The 16,281-nt window shown below is 47.9% G+C and overlaps 1 protein-coding gene across 4 annotated transcripts; it reads left to right on the forward strand.

Annotated features, from left to right (window-relative positions):
• Positions 1 to 60: 60 nt before the first annotated feature.
• On the forward strand, positions 61 to 7,727 carry LOC110205300 (POU domain, class 5, transcription factor 1.2-like). Of its 4 annotated transcripts, XM_020981807.2 has the most exons (7): positions 61 to 840; positions 1,476 to 1,528; positions 3,950 to 4,824; positions 6,069 to 6,180; positions 6,532 to 6,662; positions 6,877 to 7,041; positions 7,200 to 7,727. In XM_020981807.2, the coding sequence occupies exons 3-7, from the start codon at positions 4,096 to 4,098 to the stop codon at positions 7,443 to 7,445; spliced, it is 1,383 nt and encodes a 460-aa protein (XP_020837466.1). In that variant the 5' UTR covers positions 61 to 840; positions 1,476 to 1,528; positions 3,950 to 4,095; the 3' UTR covers positions 7,446 to 7,727. The 4 variants fall into 4 exon arrangements, with proteins under 4 accessions (XP_020837466.1, XP_078006074.1, XP_020837464.1 ...); XM_078149948.1 differs by lacking the exon at positions 1,476 to 1,528; XM_020981805.2 differs by having other exon boundaries at positions 61 to 155; positions 720 to 4,824.
• The last annotated feature ends 8,554 nt before the right edge of the window (positions 7,728 to 16,281 follow it).

The following is a 16,281-nucleotide window of genomic DNA, read 5'->3' on the forward strand; positions in this document are numbered from 1 at the left end:
TAGGGGTCCTGTGAGATTGTCTTGTGTCTGAGGAGGATGGATTTGGAATCTGGTCTATGGAGTAGAAAGCAGTCTGAGCTGTGGGAGACCAAGTCTGGATGCTTTGAGTCTTGAATCTCTGGGCCCTTGTCTCTAATTGGAATATTTCTTGTCAGGTCTGTGGTCTCACTTTGTTGACTTTGGCCTGTGTCTATGGTCTATTTTGGGGTCTTTGGGAATATGGTTTTGTAGGGTGTTGGAGTCTGTGATTGGGGGGGGAGAAGTGTGTTTCTGTGTGATCTTTTGTCTTGTGTAAGATTTGGGGAGTCTGTCTAAGTTCTTGGGGTTTGAATGGGGGGGTTGCTGCTTTGTGATCTTAAGAGGTTTTAAGATCTCTTAGTAGACTTGGGACGTTTTTAGGCTAGGCTTCTGGGGACTTGAGCCTTGTCCTTTTGGGTGGACTGGCCCTGGGGGTAGGAGGGGGGAATGGGATAGTTATCATGCTAATGGCCTCACTGGGGGACGAGGGGAAGTCCTGTAGCCTGGCTGCCTTGAAGTGCAGCCTAGGATTAACCCCTCCCCCCCAGGGGTGGGCTGGTAGCCCTGAAATGGTCTAGAGGGGAGTTGGGGGAAAGTGAACTGACTGTTCCCTGAAACCTGTTCACCACCCACCCAAGGTAGTGACCTTGGTGAAGGGAAGAAGAGTTAAAACCTTTTTTTTTCCCTTTCCTCTTTTGCAGCCAGAAGTAGGTGACCTTAGGACCCATAACATGGAATGTTGGCAACTGGCCTGAATCCCTAGACAGTGCCCAACAGGCAGCTAACAACAGGACAAAGCCGGCTGGCTCTGAGATTGGGGAGGTAGGGTATGTTTGGAGGAAGCAGGATTTAACTTGGCCTCCTCCAGATATGAAAGACAGTCCCTAGGCTGGAGGAGGTGGGGATGAAAGAGGGCTCCCTAGGGTTTGTGAAAGAGCTGGTGGGGGTAGTGGGGAGTTGAGAGCCTGCCTTCAAAGGCCTAAGCTTACAGTGTCAGGGATTGAAAGGAGAGGCTTCCAGTTTTCTGATGGGACTTGAGGTGGGGCTGCTTCCTAAAAGAGCTCCTTGTAGCCCTGCCCCTTCCCCCAGCCTCACCTAGGGCTATGATCTCTCCCCCTAAGGCAGATGCTTTTAAAAACTGTGTCGGTGTGGTCCACCAGGGTTCTAATGGCTTCTGCTCTGACCTGGAGCCCTGGGGTGGTTGGGGGAGGGCACAGGTCCCATGGAGCCTGAAGTACTCTTAGGGGAGGGTGCCAGACCAGGTAGCCAGGGATTGGTTTGGAAAGCCTTGAGCATCAGGCATGAACATTGATTCAGTATTTCTCAACTGCCTCACAATCCAATTTGAGAGATAAGACTCCCATCACAATACGGGACTGTGTGAGAGAGGCTTACATTTATGTAGTGCTTTAATATTTACAAAACACTTTCACATTTTCCCATTAAAACCCTATGAGGCGGATAGTGCAAGTGTTGTCTCTCCATTGAAGAAACAAAGAGGCTCAGACAGGTAAATGACTTTCTTCCTAAGGTCACATGGCTAGTAACTCAAAGCTAGGTCTCCTGACCCCTTGATGCAGTCAGATTTCCACTACATCAAACTGCCTTCCTCTCAGGGGTGGAGGTGGGAAAGTGTAAGAGGAGATCAAGGTGGGGGATCAGTGTGAACCTGGGTGGTCAAGAATGCCTGCTGAATGAGATAGGACCTCGGCTGGATCTTGGAAGACGGGAATGAATTTGATAGAATGAGATTGGGAAGTGGAGGACTTTCCAGGAGAGGAAACAATCAGCTGAGGCTCAGCAAAGGCAAAGTGTTTATAAGCTCCTGGAGGGCAGTATCTCCAGTTCCTAGCCCAATTCCTTGCACTTAGCATCACTTAATAAATGCTTGTTGAACTGGATCTCAAATGGCATGGCACCTCTTACCATACTTTTTCTGTATTTTGATTTACAGTTAGGTGCGTATGGGTTATAACCTGCTTTAGTAGGCTTCTGACTAGGCAGCCTGTCTTATTTAAACTTGCTAGAGTTCTGCGCCCAGCTAGGCTTTTAATAATTTTCATTGAATTAAGTCACTTTAGAGACAGTGAATAGATTAGTTTGGCTGGGCACCTGGCTGGTATAGGAAAGCAGTGAGAAATCGGGCCAATTCCCGGGAGACCTTGAATGCTGGACTGAGGATTCTGGTGATGGTTGTGGAGCCATTGCCATTTTCTAAGAAGGGGAAATGATATAATCAAAGCTATGCTTGAGGAGGATTAATCTGGCACCCCAGTGTAGGGAAGATTGAAAGAGAAGGCCTCTTTAGGAAGCTTGCCTCAGGATGTCTATTGAGATTTGTTGAAGTTAGAGACAAGTGATTAGATGGAGGGGAGCAAAGGAAGAAGAAGGCTCGAAGATAACTGGCTTTGAATATAGATAAAGTCAGGTGGCTTGGGTTTTTGGGGGTGGTAGGGGAGATGAGGGAGGTGGGTTTGGGACATCTTGACTTTGAGTAGAGGTAGTCATCCTGTGGACTTGTCTAGCAGATATGTGGAGATGCTGCCGTGAATTGTGGGGAAAAAAGCTAGGCCTGCAGAGATGGTCCTAAAGGACAAGATATTTATTATGCAAGAAGATCCTGGGTTTTATGGTCCCTAGGAAAGTACCCAAGGATCTCTTGGGGCCCACAGATTTTGTGTCTGTGTCTTCCTCCACCCCAGGTTAATGATTCTAAGATTTAAAGGAACTTTATCAGCTTCCGTGTCTGGCCTCTGGCTGGAGAGATTCTGGGAGGTGGCAAGCCCCACCTAGTCCTCCCTGAGGGAGAGGGAGGTATCTGTTCTGATCTGCCCCTCCCTTTAGCCACCTCACCTTCCCTCCCATTCTCTGTCCCTTAATAATAACTTCCCCATGACCTTGTGACGTCCCTTGCCTTCTTTTAGTGCCTCAATCTCCCATCTTGGCAGGAAGATAGAAAGGGAAAGGGGGAGAGGGACCTTCTTGATCAAGGAACAGTCGTCATTAGGTGGTGAGGTTTTAGTTCTAATCAGGATGGGGAAGGATTATAAGAAAGGTCAGGCTGATTGTGTAGGGTGTTTGTGTCGGCTGTATCTGCATGTACCTTTCTGTCAGCTTGTGCATGTGGGTTTCCATGAATCGATGGGTCAGTGCCCGTGTATGTGAATGTGTGCTTTGCTCTGTGTCATATGCATGTGTTTTTGTGTGTGGGTCTGTCTGGTGGTGTCTGTCTTTGTGTGTTCAATCCCCAAGTGTTTAGTGGGCCTTTAGCACACATGTCATTTTACCACAGATCCCCAAAGAGGCCCTGGGGTTCTTTTGGTTTGGGGGTTTTTTTGGGTTTTTTTTTTCCAGGAAAAGTGGTCTTGAGTTCTCCTCAATTCCCAGGTCAGCCCCCCAGCTACTCAGGGCCATTAGACAAATTGTTATTTGCATTCACGAGTGTGGCAGGGAAAGGCCAGGAACGGCCCCAGCAATTGTCCCTGACTGGCACTCAGGCCTTTATGGTGGGGCTCCTGGAGCCTGCATTTTTAGGAGCTCTGAATCCCTAGGGGAGGCCCAATAAGGCTCTAAATACCAGTAAATAATGCCTCCTCCTTGCCTCCCACCAGTGCAGAGGTTGGGTGGGAGAAGGGGGTGGGGTTGGAGGTGGAGTTAAAAGCAAGTAAGTCCCCCACCCAATGAACCTCTACCCCTGCCCCAGCCAAAGGATACCCAAGTTCATTCTCAGCCCCCCCCCCACCATTGTTTTAAAGGGCCAATAGCTGGGATGCTATTAACATAATGATTGAAAGCTCTAGGGCCCTGGGTGGGAGGGGAGGGGTCAGGCTTGTCCCCCAGCACTAGCAGCGACTACAGAGTCTCCTCTTCAAAGTCTGAGGGGGCCTTGCCCCCACGGTGCACTCTGAGATCCAAGTGCCTGCACTTCCAGTCCAGTCCAGTCCGTCGATCAAGCACCAGTAGCTGCGGCTCTACATCTGTGTCCAGGACCGAGACGAAGAGGCAAAGAAGCCGTCCCATCAGAGAGGGAAGCTCTGGGTCCTACCTTCGGCTACAGCCAGCCGAGTCAAGCTGGGCATGTTTAACCACGAGGGGCTACCTCCAGGCAGCTTCAGCCTGGGCCAGGGCATGACGCCCGATGGGCCCTCCCACTACGGTAAAGGTGGCTACGTCGGGGGAAGCGCTCCCAGACCATCCCAGCCCCAGCCGCCGGCCCAGACCTTCTTTACCTTCCCTTCAGCAGTGAAGAGTGAGTACAGCTTGGAGGGACCCTCGACCCCTGACTCCAGCCAGACCAAGGGGTGGTATGCCTTCTCAGCACCCCCACCCCCAGCTGAAGCCGGGCAGGTCAGTGCCTCCCACAACCTTCACCTCATGCCACCCAAAGAGGAAGACTCATCCTGCTCTTCCCCTTCCTCATCATCCTCTGGGGCTCCTGAGCGGGACCTCAGGGAGACCATCGTTCCCGAAGCTAAGTACTGCGCCCATCCGGGCCCAGCCTACTACGCGCCTGCCTGGACGGGGCCCTTCTGGCCGGGCCTGGGTAGTAGTGGCTCAGTTCCCACTGGGGCTCTGCCAGGTCCCCCTCTCCCTCCTCACCCTCTCCAGGCTCTGGGGACCTTTCCGGGCCCCAGGCCCCTTTACCCAGCCCCTCTCCAGCAGCCCCAGCCAGGGCTGGGCAGCAGCAGCAGCAGCAGCAGCAGCATTGTTAGCAGCAGTAATGTCAGTAGCAGCGTCAGCAGCACCAGCGGTTCAAGCGGGGCAGCCAGTGAGGAGGGCATCCCATCTAGCGACAGCGGAGAGGAGGTAAGAAAACATAGTATATTTCCAATATGGATTTCTCCACTGGCTTCAGCTGAGCTGGGCGGGAAATCCAGATCCAGAGTCGCCTAGGCTTATTTTGCCTAAGGCCTTGTCCCAGAAAGGGACAGAAAGGAGAAGGGAGGGATTCTGGGCCGCGTAAGCTTGCAGGATAACCTGTGGCGATACTATCTCCCTTCAGGGTTGAGTCTCTTACTGGGGAAGGGGAAACATCTGGGAGCATCAGATTCTGGAGCCTTACACAGCCCTGTAGAAATAGCAGAGTCCACCATCCCCTAGACTTAAGATCCTATCTACCTGGCCCCTCCCCCCCAGCCATAGTATGGTTTTAGAAAGCTAGACTGGATTTTCCTTCCCAGGTCACCCAGGCCAGAAAATCCCCAACTCCCCTGTTATAATTGTCACTGGGGATTTTCCCCAACTTTGTGGGGATCCCAATCTATGTAATGCCAGATCCGCTGAGTTGGTCCATCAGAGGTGCGGGGTCTTTTGGTTTATTTTCTACTTTGTTAGCTCTGGAAGTAAACTGGGCCCCCCTCTGGGATCTATAGACTCCAACATTGGGCCTCTTGGCCTTCCTTCCAGACAAGAGACTGGTCTTTTGTCTCCTCATAGAACCACCTTCAGCCCCTCAGTCATTTTTCTTGTACTTGGACCCAGAGTATGTCGGTCTTAGTGCTTAGGGTGATCTGTATTCGAACTTCTGTGTGCACATCCATGTAGTTTAGTGCAAACAAAGGGGGGTAAAAATTTTTCCTTTCTGTTGCCACAGCCTTCCTAATGTTGGTTGGGATTTTGTTGGTATTGTGAAAACTGGCAGAGGATATGGGTGTAGAATGTTCTAGCTAGTCTCTTTGCCCTGATTACTAACCATCTGACCTTGGGCAAATCATTTCACTTCTGTTTCTTCACGAAGTAGTGGAAGTCTGAATGAATGAAATAGTCCTTTTGGTTTTCAGATTCTGTAAAATAATCACTGTTTGTAACTCTGGAATGTACATTTTGGACCAAGGGTTCCCCAGTTTGGACCCTTAATTCCTTTAAAAACTCTGTGATCTGTGGAGATTTTTGTCCTGAAGTTTGAGGCTTCTTCCTAGCCCTGAAATGTGTGGGGGAGGGAGAAGAACACTCCAGGCCTCGTTAAGTCTCCTGGGCCATTTGACCAGGATCCTTTCACTTAAGCTATCAAGTGAGTTCCTCAGACTTCATCCATTCCTCACCCTCTGCAGGACACCCCAACCTCCGAGGAACTGGAGCTGTTTGCCAAAGAACTGAAACACAAGCGAATTTCCCTGGGTTTCACTCAGGCTGATGTGGGCATGGCCTTGGGCACACTGTATGGTGAGAAGTGGACAACGGTGATGGGGTTGGGGGGCAGGGATGAAGGTTATGATTAACAGAGGTATAGAGGTAGCTGTTGTAATCCTGGAGCAAGTGAGAATAAGATGATAGGGATTCCCGAGTCCCCCTGATTAACATCCCTAAGGTCAAAGAGGAGTCAAAGGGTTGGGTTTAGGTTTTGTCTCCTGGTCACTCCTCTCTCCAGTCCCATTGATTTTCCCCAAGCCATCCTGGTAGGAACTGAAGGGAGGAAACAGTGGCCCTGGTCTTTGGGAGATGAGGATGGGAACCTTAGAGGGCAGTGACCCCCATTTCCGGAGCCCAGAGTTGAGCACCCACCTTTGCCCTCAGGGAAGATGTTCAGTCAGACAACCATCTGCCGGTTTGAAGCTCTGCAACTGAGCTTTAAGAATATGTGCAAATTGAAACCACTACTTCAGAGGTGGCTGCAAGCCGTTGAGAACACGGACAACCCTCAGGAGGTAAGATGTCCCCCACCTCACCCCACTCCCCCATACCTGATAGATGCTTCTCGGGAAGCAGCCTCCTCACAGCTGGTTTGGATGGAACAGTCGCCATATGTGGAGTGGAGACATCTAGATTGAGTGGGGGGAAGGAAGGGGAAGGAACTGGGCTTTCAAAGCCCAGGCTGCTCTTTCCCCCACCCCAGGCTCTAGCTGTGCCCTGTCCCCCCAGATGTGCAGTATGGAACAAGTGCTAGCCCAGGCCCGAAAGCGTAAACGTCGTACAAGTATTGAGACCAGTGTGAAGGGGACCCTAGAGGGCTTCTTCAGGCGTTGTGGGAAGCCCACTCCACAGCAAATCTGTGACTTGGCAGAAGAGCTGCACCTGGACAAAGATGTGCGTGGTCCCCTGGGCACGGGCAGGTTATGGGCTGGGCTGGGGTGGAGGCTGGACAGTAGACAGCAACGAGGGGGGCAGTGTTACAGTATTCAGGGATAGCAGACCTGGATGGAGACCAAAGGGCCTGACCTGAGTCCCCTCTCTGACCCTCCTAGGTGGTTCGAGTCTGGTTCTGTAACCGAAGGCAGAAGGGTAAGCGGCTTCTTCTGCCCTATGGGGAAGATGGAGAAGCATTGCCTTATGAGCTGGCCCCAGGCACTGCCCTTGTCTTGCCAACGGCTGCTGTACCCCAGAACTATGCAGCACCCCCGCCACCTGTGCCCCCTGCCCTCTATATGTCTACCTTTCCTAAGGGTGAGCCCTGCCTCCCAGGCATGCCCATGCCTAATGGGGGCATCTGAGCCAGGATCAGCATTATAGGAACTAGGGGCTCAGGATGCCTCTTGCTTCCCCCCTCCTTCACTTGCCCTATCCTGTTGACTGGCCATTGTCTGAGATACAATGGTCAGGCCTTTTCCTAACCCTAGATTCTCTTTCTGCCCCTCCATTGCCCGTATCTAGGTTTTTTTGGGCATCTGAAAAACTATTCAGGTCTTTGTTTCTCCCCCGTCTTTCACCTCACACTCCCAAACTTGTGATGGGTTTGGGAGGCAGTTTGGAAATAAAAGTTGGGTGGTAACTGACTGGATTGGTCTTTGCAACTAATTTGGGATGGGGACTTGTGGGGAATAAACAATTTGGGGTAGGGGATGGGGCTGGCTGGTGAGTCTGCCTGACTAAGCTGGGTTCCCACCCAGCAGACAAGGGTCCTCATGTGACTCTGGAGCTATGTGTTATCCCCAGTGGCCTTGGAGGTAGTGAGTGCTTCTTTATCGCCTGCCTGCGCGCGTTTGCCCTGAGTTCCACCAGGGGGCAATCTCTTCCATTCAATCCTGTTTATGCCTTACTGATTTTTGTATGCATTTATACTGTCAAAATGAGGGGTGGTAATGGGGGTGATAAAACTGATTTTCCAAGCGAGAGGAAAGACCATCCCTCCTTGGCTAGCCTGACCTCTTTCTGGGGCTCCTCTACCCTTGGTTCACACCCTGCAGCTCCTCCAAGGTTTTGTGTCTTCCATACCAATCTCTAGCTCTCCAGCCTTCTTGAGCCTTGATTTCATGCAGCTGTTTTCCTCCCTTATTAGAGGCACTCTGCATCATCTGGGGGTGCTTACATTTGTATCAGACTACATGTCCCCATCCTTCATTCCCCAAGGCCTGATGTTTGTGCCTCTTCGGAGGGATTGACTATCCTGGAGAGATGTCTTGGGGTGGGGTTGGGGGGCATCTCTCTGAATGACTGATATTCTGATGGTACTCTGCGAGCAGCCTTCAGGACTTTGAGACTGGAGTCTGAGATTGCATTGGGAACTCAGAGACAGCAGAGACCTTTTGCCTTTCTTTGGCTCCCCCATGCTCATCAAAGTGCCTGGCACATAGTAGGCTAGGCTCTTAATAAATGCTTATTAACAGATTGAGAGGTGGCACTCTTTTTCTCAACTCTTGCCCTGCAAGGATGTGGGGAATAGGCTTAATAGATGAGCACAGCAGCCAGTCTAAAAAGTAGATGACCTTTGTGGTCTGCCTTGCCTTACTCTTTTGACTCAATCTCCTCCCCTAATTCCCTGTTTCTGACATTGTTTCATGCTGACCCATTTTAGAACCACATACCATTTACCCCAAAGTCTCAATTTTCCGCTGTGACTATTCTGTTCCTGTATAGAGGGGCAAATATTCAAGTCTAACCTCTATCTGCAGAAGTCCTTCTAGTAATTACCAAAGTTACAGATCTTCCCAGTTCTGGGAGCATCCATAGTACTTGAATTTGGAGCAAAGGTCAAGTCAGTCGGTCCTGAGTTAAAGATGAAGGGGAAAAAAACTTAATTTTCTCTCCTACCCCAGAACGAGACAAAAATGGGGTAAATTCACAAAGGATAGAGAAATGTGAGCTCCAGAAATGCATCCTTGCTCCCACAACTCTGTGTGTGTGTGTGTGTGTGTGTGTGTGTGTGTGTGTGTGTGTGTGTAATCAAAGGGAAAAGCTATAAAGGAGAAGAGTGAGCATTTATTAAGTGACCTCTGTGCTAAGTGTTTCACAAATATCATTTGATTCTCACAACAACCTTGTGATGTAGATGTTATCCCTCTCACAGTTGAGGAAACTGAGGCAGACAGGTTAAGTCAATATCTGAGATCAGATTCAAACTCTGGACTTTCCTGACTCCAAGCCTGGCACTCATGTATTTTACTACCTAGCTGCCTAAGGGGGGGGCTCCATCCCTAGCTTTCAGGGGCTTGTCTTCTCTGCTGCTGACCCCCTTCACTATTCTAGAAGCTCCTCAAGCCAAAACCTGGGTCTGTAGTTTCCCTTTCTGTGCCAAGTCCTGATTCTGTATTCAGGGGCCCCTCAGGAAATGTTTGCTGACTGATCCCCAAAAGGCGTGCCAGGGGAAGAGGCCAGTCTGTGGGTATAGGGTGGGGCCTGCGGGAAGCACCCTATGCCTGGTTGGCAGCACAAACAGGAAGAATACCAGGTCTAGTAGCAAGAAGCAAGGTCCCCAGTGGGCCAAAGACAACACAAGATAGGTTAAGGTTTGGGTTTTTTTTTCCCTGCTTGCTACAGGAGAACCACCATACCCATCCTGTAAAAGGAAACACAGGAGCCTCCTAATTGGCCTCCCTGCCTCTGGTCTTTTTTCTCTAATCCATCTTTCACACAGCTACCAAAGTGACTTTCCTAACTGGCCAGGGCATTCCTTAGCTTAATAAATTCCAATGGTTCCCAATGTTCATAATATCTTGGCACAAATACCAACTTCCCTGGCATTTTATAAATGTTCACAGTCTGGCCCCCACTTACTTTTCCACTGTATTCAATGAGCTAGCCAGACTTTTCTACTCTCACATCTCAGGTGCCTTTGTATTAACTGACCCCTTCCCCTGCCTAAAATGCGTTCCTATTTTACCTCAGCCTCTTAGAATTCCTAGTTCCCTTCAAAGCTCAGCTCAATTATAATCTACAGGAGGGTTTTATTTTATTTTTTTTAAACTAATCTCCCCCACTGACAGCTAGTGACTTCTCTGGTGAAATTACCTTGTAGTTCTTTTATATACATGTATCCCAACTGAATATAACCTTGAGGGAGGGACTGCATCCTTTCCGTCTATGTAACCCTAGTGCCAGGCACATAGTAAGCACTTAGTAAATGCTTGCTGCTTAGGGGCTTAGCATGTTTAAAGAGACAGGATGCTCCCTTTGCAGTAACAGCACCCCAGTTCTTATGCTTTGTGTTCCTTCTTTGGAGCTGAATTCTCCTGTTTTAGACCTGAAAACAGATCCCATACCAGGTACTGGGCATTTAGAGGTACCTCTTAGGCCTTGTGGGATCTGCCCTGAAGGAGCTCTGGCAAAGTGTTGCTAGCCTGCGATGGAATAGTCCACAATAACTCTTTCTCTCAAGGTTTGCCTCCAGGCATCTGATTTTTGTTCTCTATTATTTCCTTCAGCTTCCTGAATTTTTTTTTGGCAACATTTCTCTTACTTCCTGCCTAAGAGATGAAGTTACTTGGATTTACCTTTGGCTGGAGTGGAAAAGAATCCTTCAGACTGGGATGGGGAAGTAAAACAGCATCGTAGAACGCCAGATTGAGGAGCAAACTTGAAGCTCCTCATTTTACAGATTAGGAAACTGAGACCCAGATAAATTAAGTAACTTGCCAAGGCTTGGCGTGATGTTTGGGACTAGAGCTCAGTGCACCTGACAGTCCAGTGTTCTCTATCCCTAGTACAAAGGGAGGGGGAGAGAGTTCCAGCTGCCCCAGATGTTAGACTCTAGCAAGAGCAACAAAACTAACCGTTGCAATGTATTCCTTAACTACTCTTTATAGTTCTCTATCCTAGTTCATAATGTATATAAGATTAAGTCTGTTATTTACCCCTCAACTACAAGTGCAATCCTAGTAAATCATTGCTTGCTAAGAAAGCTGTATGTAACTACCTCCTTGAAGACTCTTAAAATACCTTGAGGGACAAGCCTCAGAGCTGTTCCCCTTGGTATTGGTCATGCTAATTAGACACAGAAACCGATACAATTTATTATGATTTTGCAGTTTTACTTCACATAGCTAAACTATTGTGAAGATTGCTCTCTCTCTGCAAAATTTTGATTGTGCTCTGCTCTGCCCAGCCCAGGTGAAATAGTTTTCTCTGTAGCACCCTGATGCCAGTAGTTGACTGATGATCTTCCACATCCTAGGTAGCTAGGTGGTGCTGTAGGTAGCTCACTGGGCCTGGAGTCAGGAAGACTTGAGTTCAAATGCAGCCTCCGACATTTGCTAGCTGTGTGACCCTGGGCAAGTTGTTTAACCCCTGTTTTTCTCAGTTTCCTCATCTATAAAAATGGGTATAATAATGGCATCTACAACAATCCTAGGGTTGTTGTAAGGATCAAATGAGATAATGATTGTAAAGTCCTTAGCACAGTGCCTGGCACTTAGCATCATGTCAATATCAACTATTATTATCCTAAACAGAGATAAGAAGGGTAAACCCTCAGATCCCTCTCACCATCCCTTTGGGGCAAGCCATGCCCTGCAATCCTTGAGAACTGAAACACTGAAATATCTCTAATTCTGAGGTGGTGCAATGGGTAGTGCACCTAAAAGACCTGAGTCCAAATCCTGCTTATTCTTTACTTATTCACCGTGTCACCCTGGGCAAGTCACTGACCCTCCCTCAGCCTCCAATGTTTTCTCATTTGTAAAATGGGGATAGTATTAGCATCTAACTAGGATCCAAAAATAGAACCCATATAAAGCACTTTGCAAACCTTAAAGTGCTATGTAAATGTCAGCCATTAAATGTGACCTTGGTTTATAGAAAAAAGGAAAGCTTGAAAGTCATTTTTGGTGTTAACGCTTTGGCATGCAAACACCCACACATGAATCCACCCTTCCTACTCAATGGCCATCAGTACTGACACCTGCAAGTACCAACCCCTGGGGCTGGCCAGCTCAGATACTTGTCCCCCTACCCCACCTCACCAGCTGATTGCAGTTTTTTCTGACTGGGGAAGCTATCTTTGGTTGCAGAAACCCTTCTGATATCCCTGAGGGATACCAGGTATCTCCCCATCAGCCGTTTGCTTCCTTCCTCCTCTTCCCCCCCACCCCTTGGCAATTCTAAGATTGCAGGCCCCTGTGGTCTCAGATAACTAACTGATGGAGGCCCAGCTCTAGACAGGGGTGGACTTGAAGTGGGCATAGTGGCAAATGCCTGAAATACCTGCTACGGCTGGAGGCTGATGGTTTTCTTGAGCTAGGGGGTTCAGAGCTGCAGTCAGACTAGAGTTGATCTGCTATCCCCACTAAGTCCTTCTGGCACTAATATAGTGAGCTTCCGGGAGCAGAGGCTGCCTAAGGAGGGTCAAACTGGCCCAGGTCAGAAAGGAAGTAGGCCAAAGCTTCTGTGCCAGTAGGAGTGGGATAAGGCCTTTGAGTGTCCAACACACTTCAGCCTTGGTGGGATAGAGCGATACAGTCTCAAAAAAAAAAAAAGACAGAGACCTGTGAAGCATCCCAGAGTAATGATAGCCTCAGGAGTATGGGTTTCACTAGGGAGGAAACCCAAAGCTGGTCAAAAGCTGTGGAATCAAAGCAGGAATATATGGCCAAGGCCCAATCTTGGTTGCTGAGCAGATGCCTGTTCCCAAGTTCTTTTGGCCAGTGCTTTGTTCTCCCGATGCTATCCAAGGATTTTCAATCATCCCCAGTCCAGAAGTGGCATCTTCACCCACCTGAAACCTTTTACTGTAGACCATGAATGAATAAAAGAATGAATGAAAAAAAATTGGTAAACAGCTTAATATGTACCAGACACTGCGCTAAACAGTAGGATGGAAATAAGCACCTACTAGGTGCCAGGCACTGTGCTAAGTACTTTTATCTCATTTGATCCTCACTACAACCCTTTGAGATAAGAGCTATTGTTATCCCCATTTTACAGTTGAGGAAGGTGAGGCAAACAGAAGTTAAATGACTTGCCCAGGGTTACACAGCTACAAGGCTCTTTATCCACTGTACTACCAGCTGGCCTTTAGAGATAACAAACATAACACAGATGTTGTCTTGGCCCTCAACGAACTTATATTCTAATGGGAAAGACTACACTTTTTTTTTTTAGGCAATTGGGGTTAAGTGACTTGCCTAGGGTCACACAGCTAGTAAGTGTGTCAAGTGTTTGGTCTGAGGCTGAATTTGAACTCAGGTACTCCTGACTTCAGGGCCGGTGCTCTATCCACTGCGCCACCTAGCTGCCCCTAGACTACACATATTTAGAGGAGTTGTTTTGGTCTAGGATGTCACAAGGATGATGAGTGGAACCCTAAGGTAGTTGGTTTTTTTTCCCCCCAAACATACCCTTTTTACATGCAATAGTGGTATTGATTTGATTACTGTTTTCAGAAAGGGAGGAGGGAGTGTTGGGGTATGACTGTGTTGACACGGCAAGAAGATAGTCTGGGTGAAGCATGGTTTGGGACCTGGGGCTGGCTAGTTATGATTAACTCTCATGAAATAAAACAATCATGGCCCCAAGTTGGAAGTCACAGCAGTGATGGTAGTGACTTAGCACCATAACCAGAGGGAACCGTAATGACATTGCTGTCCAGTATGCCTGTAGAGGGTTAGACAGTTTGCCCAGATCAGTGCCAAAAGATGGGGGTTGTGATGAAGTTTGAGGTGTGGTACCTTATTTCAGGGTAGCTAGGTGGTGCAGTGGATGAAGTGCTGGGCTTGGAGTCAGGAAGACTCATCATCTGGCCTCAAATACTTACTAGCTGGGCAAGTCACTTAACTCTGTTTGCCTCAGTTTCCTCATCTGTAAAATGAGCTGGAGAAGGAAATGGCAAACTGCTTCAGTATCTTTGCCAAGAAAGCCCCAAATGGGGTCATGAAGAGTAGAACATGACTTGAACAACAACAAAACCTTACTTGACCTAATGATTCTCCTGCCTTCTAACAGAATGTGACCCAGGACTTCAATGGAATAAATGATCCCCCTACCTTTAATCTGTTACAGGTCCTATTTTATAATTATTTCTTTTATTCCTTTGAGTTGGAGAGGGAAATGGCAAACCACTTCAATATCTTTGCCAAGAAAGTCCCAAATGGGGTCACAAATTGTCAGACACTACCAATAACAAGGATGTGGATGAAGCCCACTCTTCTAGCTCCTCTCTGTAGCCCCAGTAACTAACTGCATGCTCCAGGTGGGGTGAATTAGTGTCATTATCTCTGATCTCGCACAACAGATCCCTGGAAGCACTTGGATCTTCTGGACAAGGTGTTCTATTCTCAAGGGGTAGAAGGTGGTAGTGTCAGAGAGGACTGGAGCCAGCTGGGTACCATGCCAATAAAACTTCCCTCAAGGGAAAGTTCCCTGTGGGCCTGGTAAATTTCACCTAGGTAATTAACAGGGGCAGGGGCAGGTGGAAATAGTGCTCACAGCTCTGTTCAAGATCATGCTTGAGCTGCAGATCCCCTAGGCCATGAAGACAGGCCAGTCTGTGGGTCTGTGATCTCTTTCACTTATGGAAACCTTTCCCCAGCACCAGGCATGATGGTACCTCTTCTCTAGAGTGCCATCAGATAGGGGGAGACCACCTAGTCTTGGACCAGGTTACTGTTGTCTGGGAGAGGAGAAGGAAAGAAATATGACTCTGTTTTTCATCCTGAGGCTCCTGGCTAGGAGATCCAGGAATATGCTGGTAAATGTTTAACAACTGATGGGTGGGGGGAGGGGGGATGTACACTCAACATACTTTTAAGTTTAATATGAATTATTAACATTTTCCTTCATCAATTAGGGCAGTTAGATGGCGCAATGGATAGAGCACTGGGCCTGGAGTCAGGAAAACTCATGTTCCTGAATTAAGATCTGGCTTTAGACACTTGCTAACTGTGTGACCCTGGGCAAGTCACTTAACCCTGTTTGCCTCAGTTTCCTCATCTGTAAAATGAGCTGGAGAAGGAAATGGCAAACCCCTCCAGTATCTCTGCCAAGAAAACCCTAAATGGGGTCACAGTGAGTCAGGCAAGACTGAAACAACTCAACAACGACAACAACTGAGCAACAATAACTATCACTTAAGTCTAGTCAATTTAAAAAAACAAAAACGAATGACAAATCCAGCAGATATGTAGCATTTATTTATTTATTTTTAGTTAATTTATATCAACAATCACTTCCATATGCTTTTGAGTTTTTAATTTTTCTCCCCCTTCCTCCCCAAGATGGTACACAGTCTGATAGAGGCTCTACATATACATTCCTATTAAACATATTTTCACATTAGTCATGTTGTAAAGAAGAATTTGAACCGATAGGAGGAACCACCAAAAAGAGGAAACAAAACAAAACAGAAGAAAAAAATAGCAAATAGTACGCCTCGATCTACATTCAAACTCCGCAGTTCTTTCTTTGGATATGGATAGCATGATTTGTAGCATTCGCCAGCTTCAAAGGTGTAAAAGCTCATGCTGGAAAATTTAACAAAGAGGTGTCCTGCAGGAACTGGCTGTAGCACACACCTGGAGAGAACTTAGGGAAGTGGGGAGGGGAAATTGACAGGCAATGAGTTCCTTTTCCCAGTTTCCCCCACCCTGTTCTAGCTCTGTCTCTCTATCTTCTGGTCCAGGTGACATTCCCAGTGATAAGGATGAAAAGGATCTGAGAACTTCACTTTTGGTTGGGAAGTTGACCAGTACTCCCAGGTGGATGACCATTTAGGTTGAACCCCCACCCAACCCTAACTGTGCGACAGCTCCTCCAGCTTCTTCAGGCTTTCATAAGCAAGGAAGCCATAAAAATGGAAAGAACCAGCATCCCAGCACGTGGAAAGAGCCCTGAATTTGGAATAGGAGGGCCTCAGTTCCAATCTCGTCTTTGCCACTTAAGACTTAAAACTTTAAGTCCAACCCTCTTTGCTTCAGTTTCCTCATCTATAAAATGGGTAGGGGGGAATTGAACTAGGTCATCCCTAAAGTCACTTCCAACTCTAACTCTAGGATCTTAAGAGAGACAGCATGGTATAGTGGATAGGGCTCTGAACCCGTAGTCAGGAAGGTTTAGGTTCAAATAAGTGACAGGCACTATGTGACCCTAGGTAAAGTCATTTTATTTGTCTGTGCCTTAATT

Source organism: Phascolarctos cinereus, unplaced genomic scaffold (genome assembly GCF_003287225.1).
Source record: "Phascolarctos cinereus isolate Bilbo 61053 unplaced genomic scaffold, phaCin_HiC Scaffold_2;HRSCAF=192, whole genome shotgun sequence".
Taxonomy (NCBI): Eukaryota; Metazoa; Chordata; class Mammalia; order Diprotodontia; family Phascolarctidae; genus Phascolarctos; species Phascolarctos cinereus.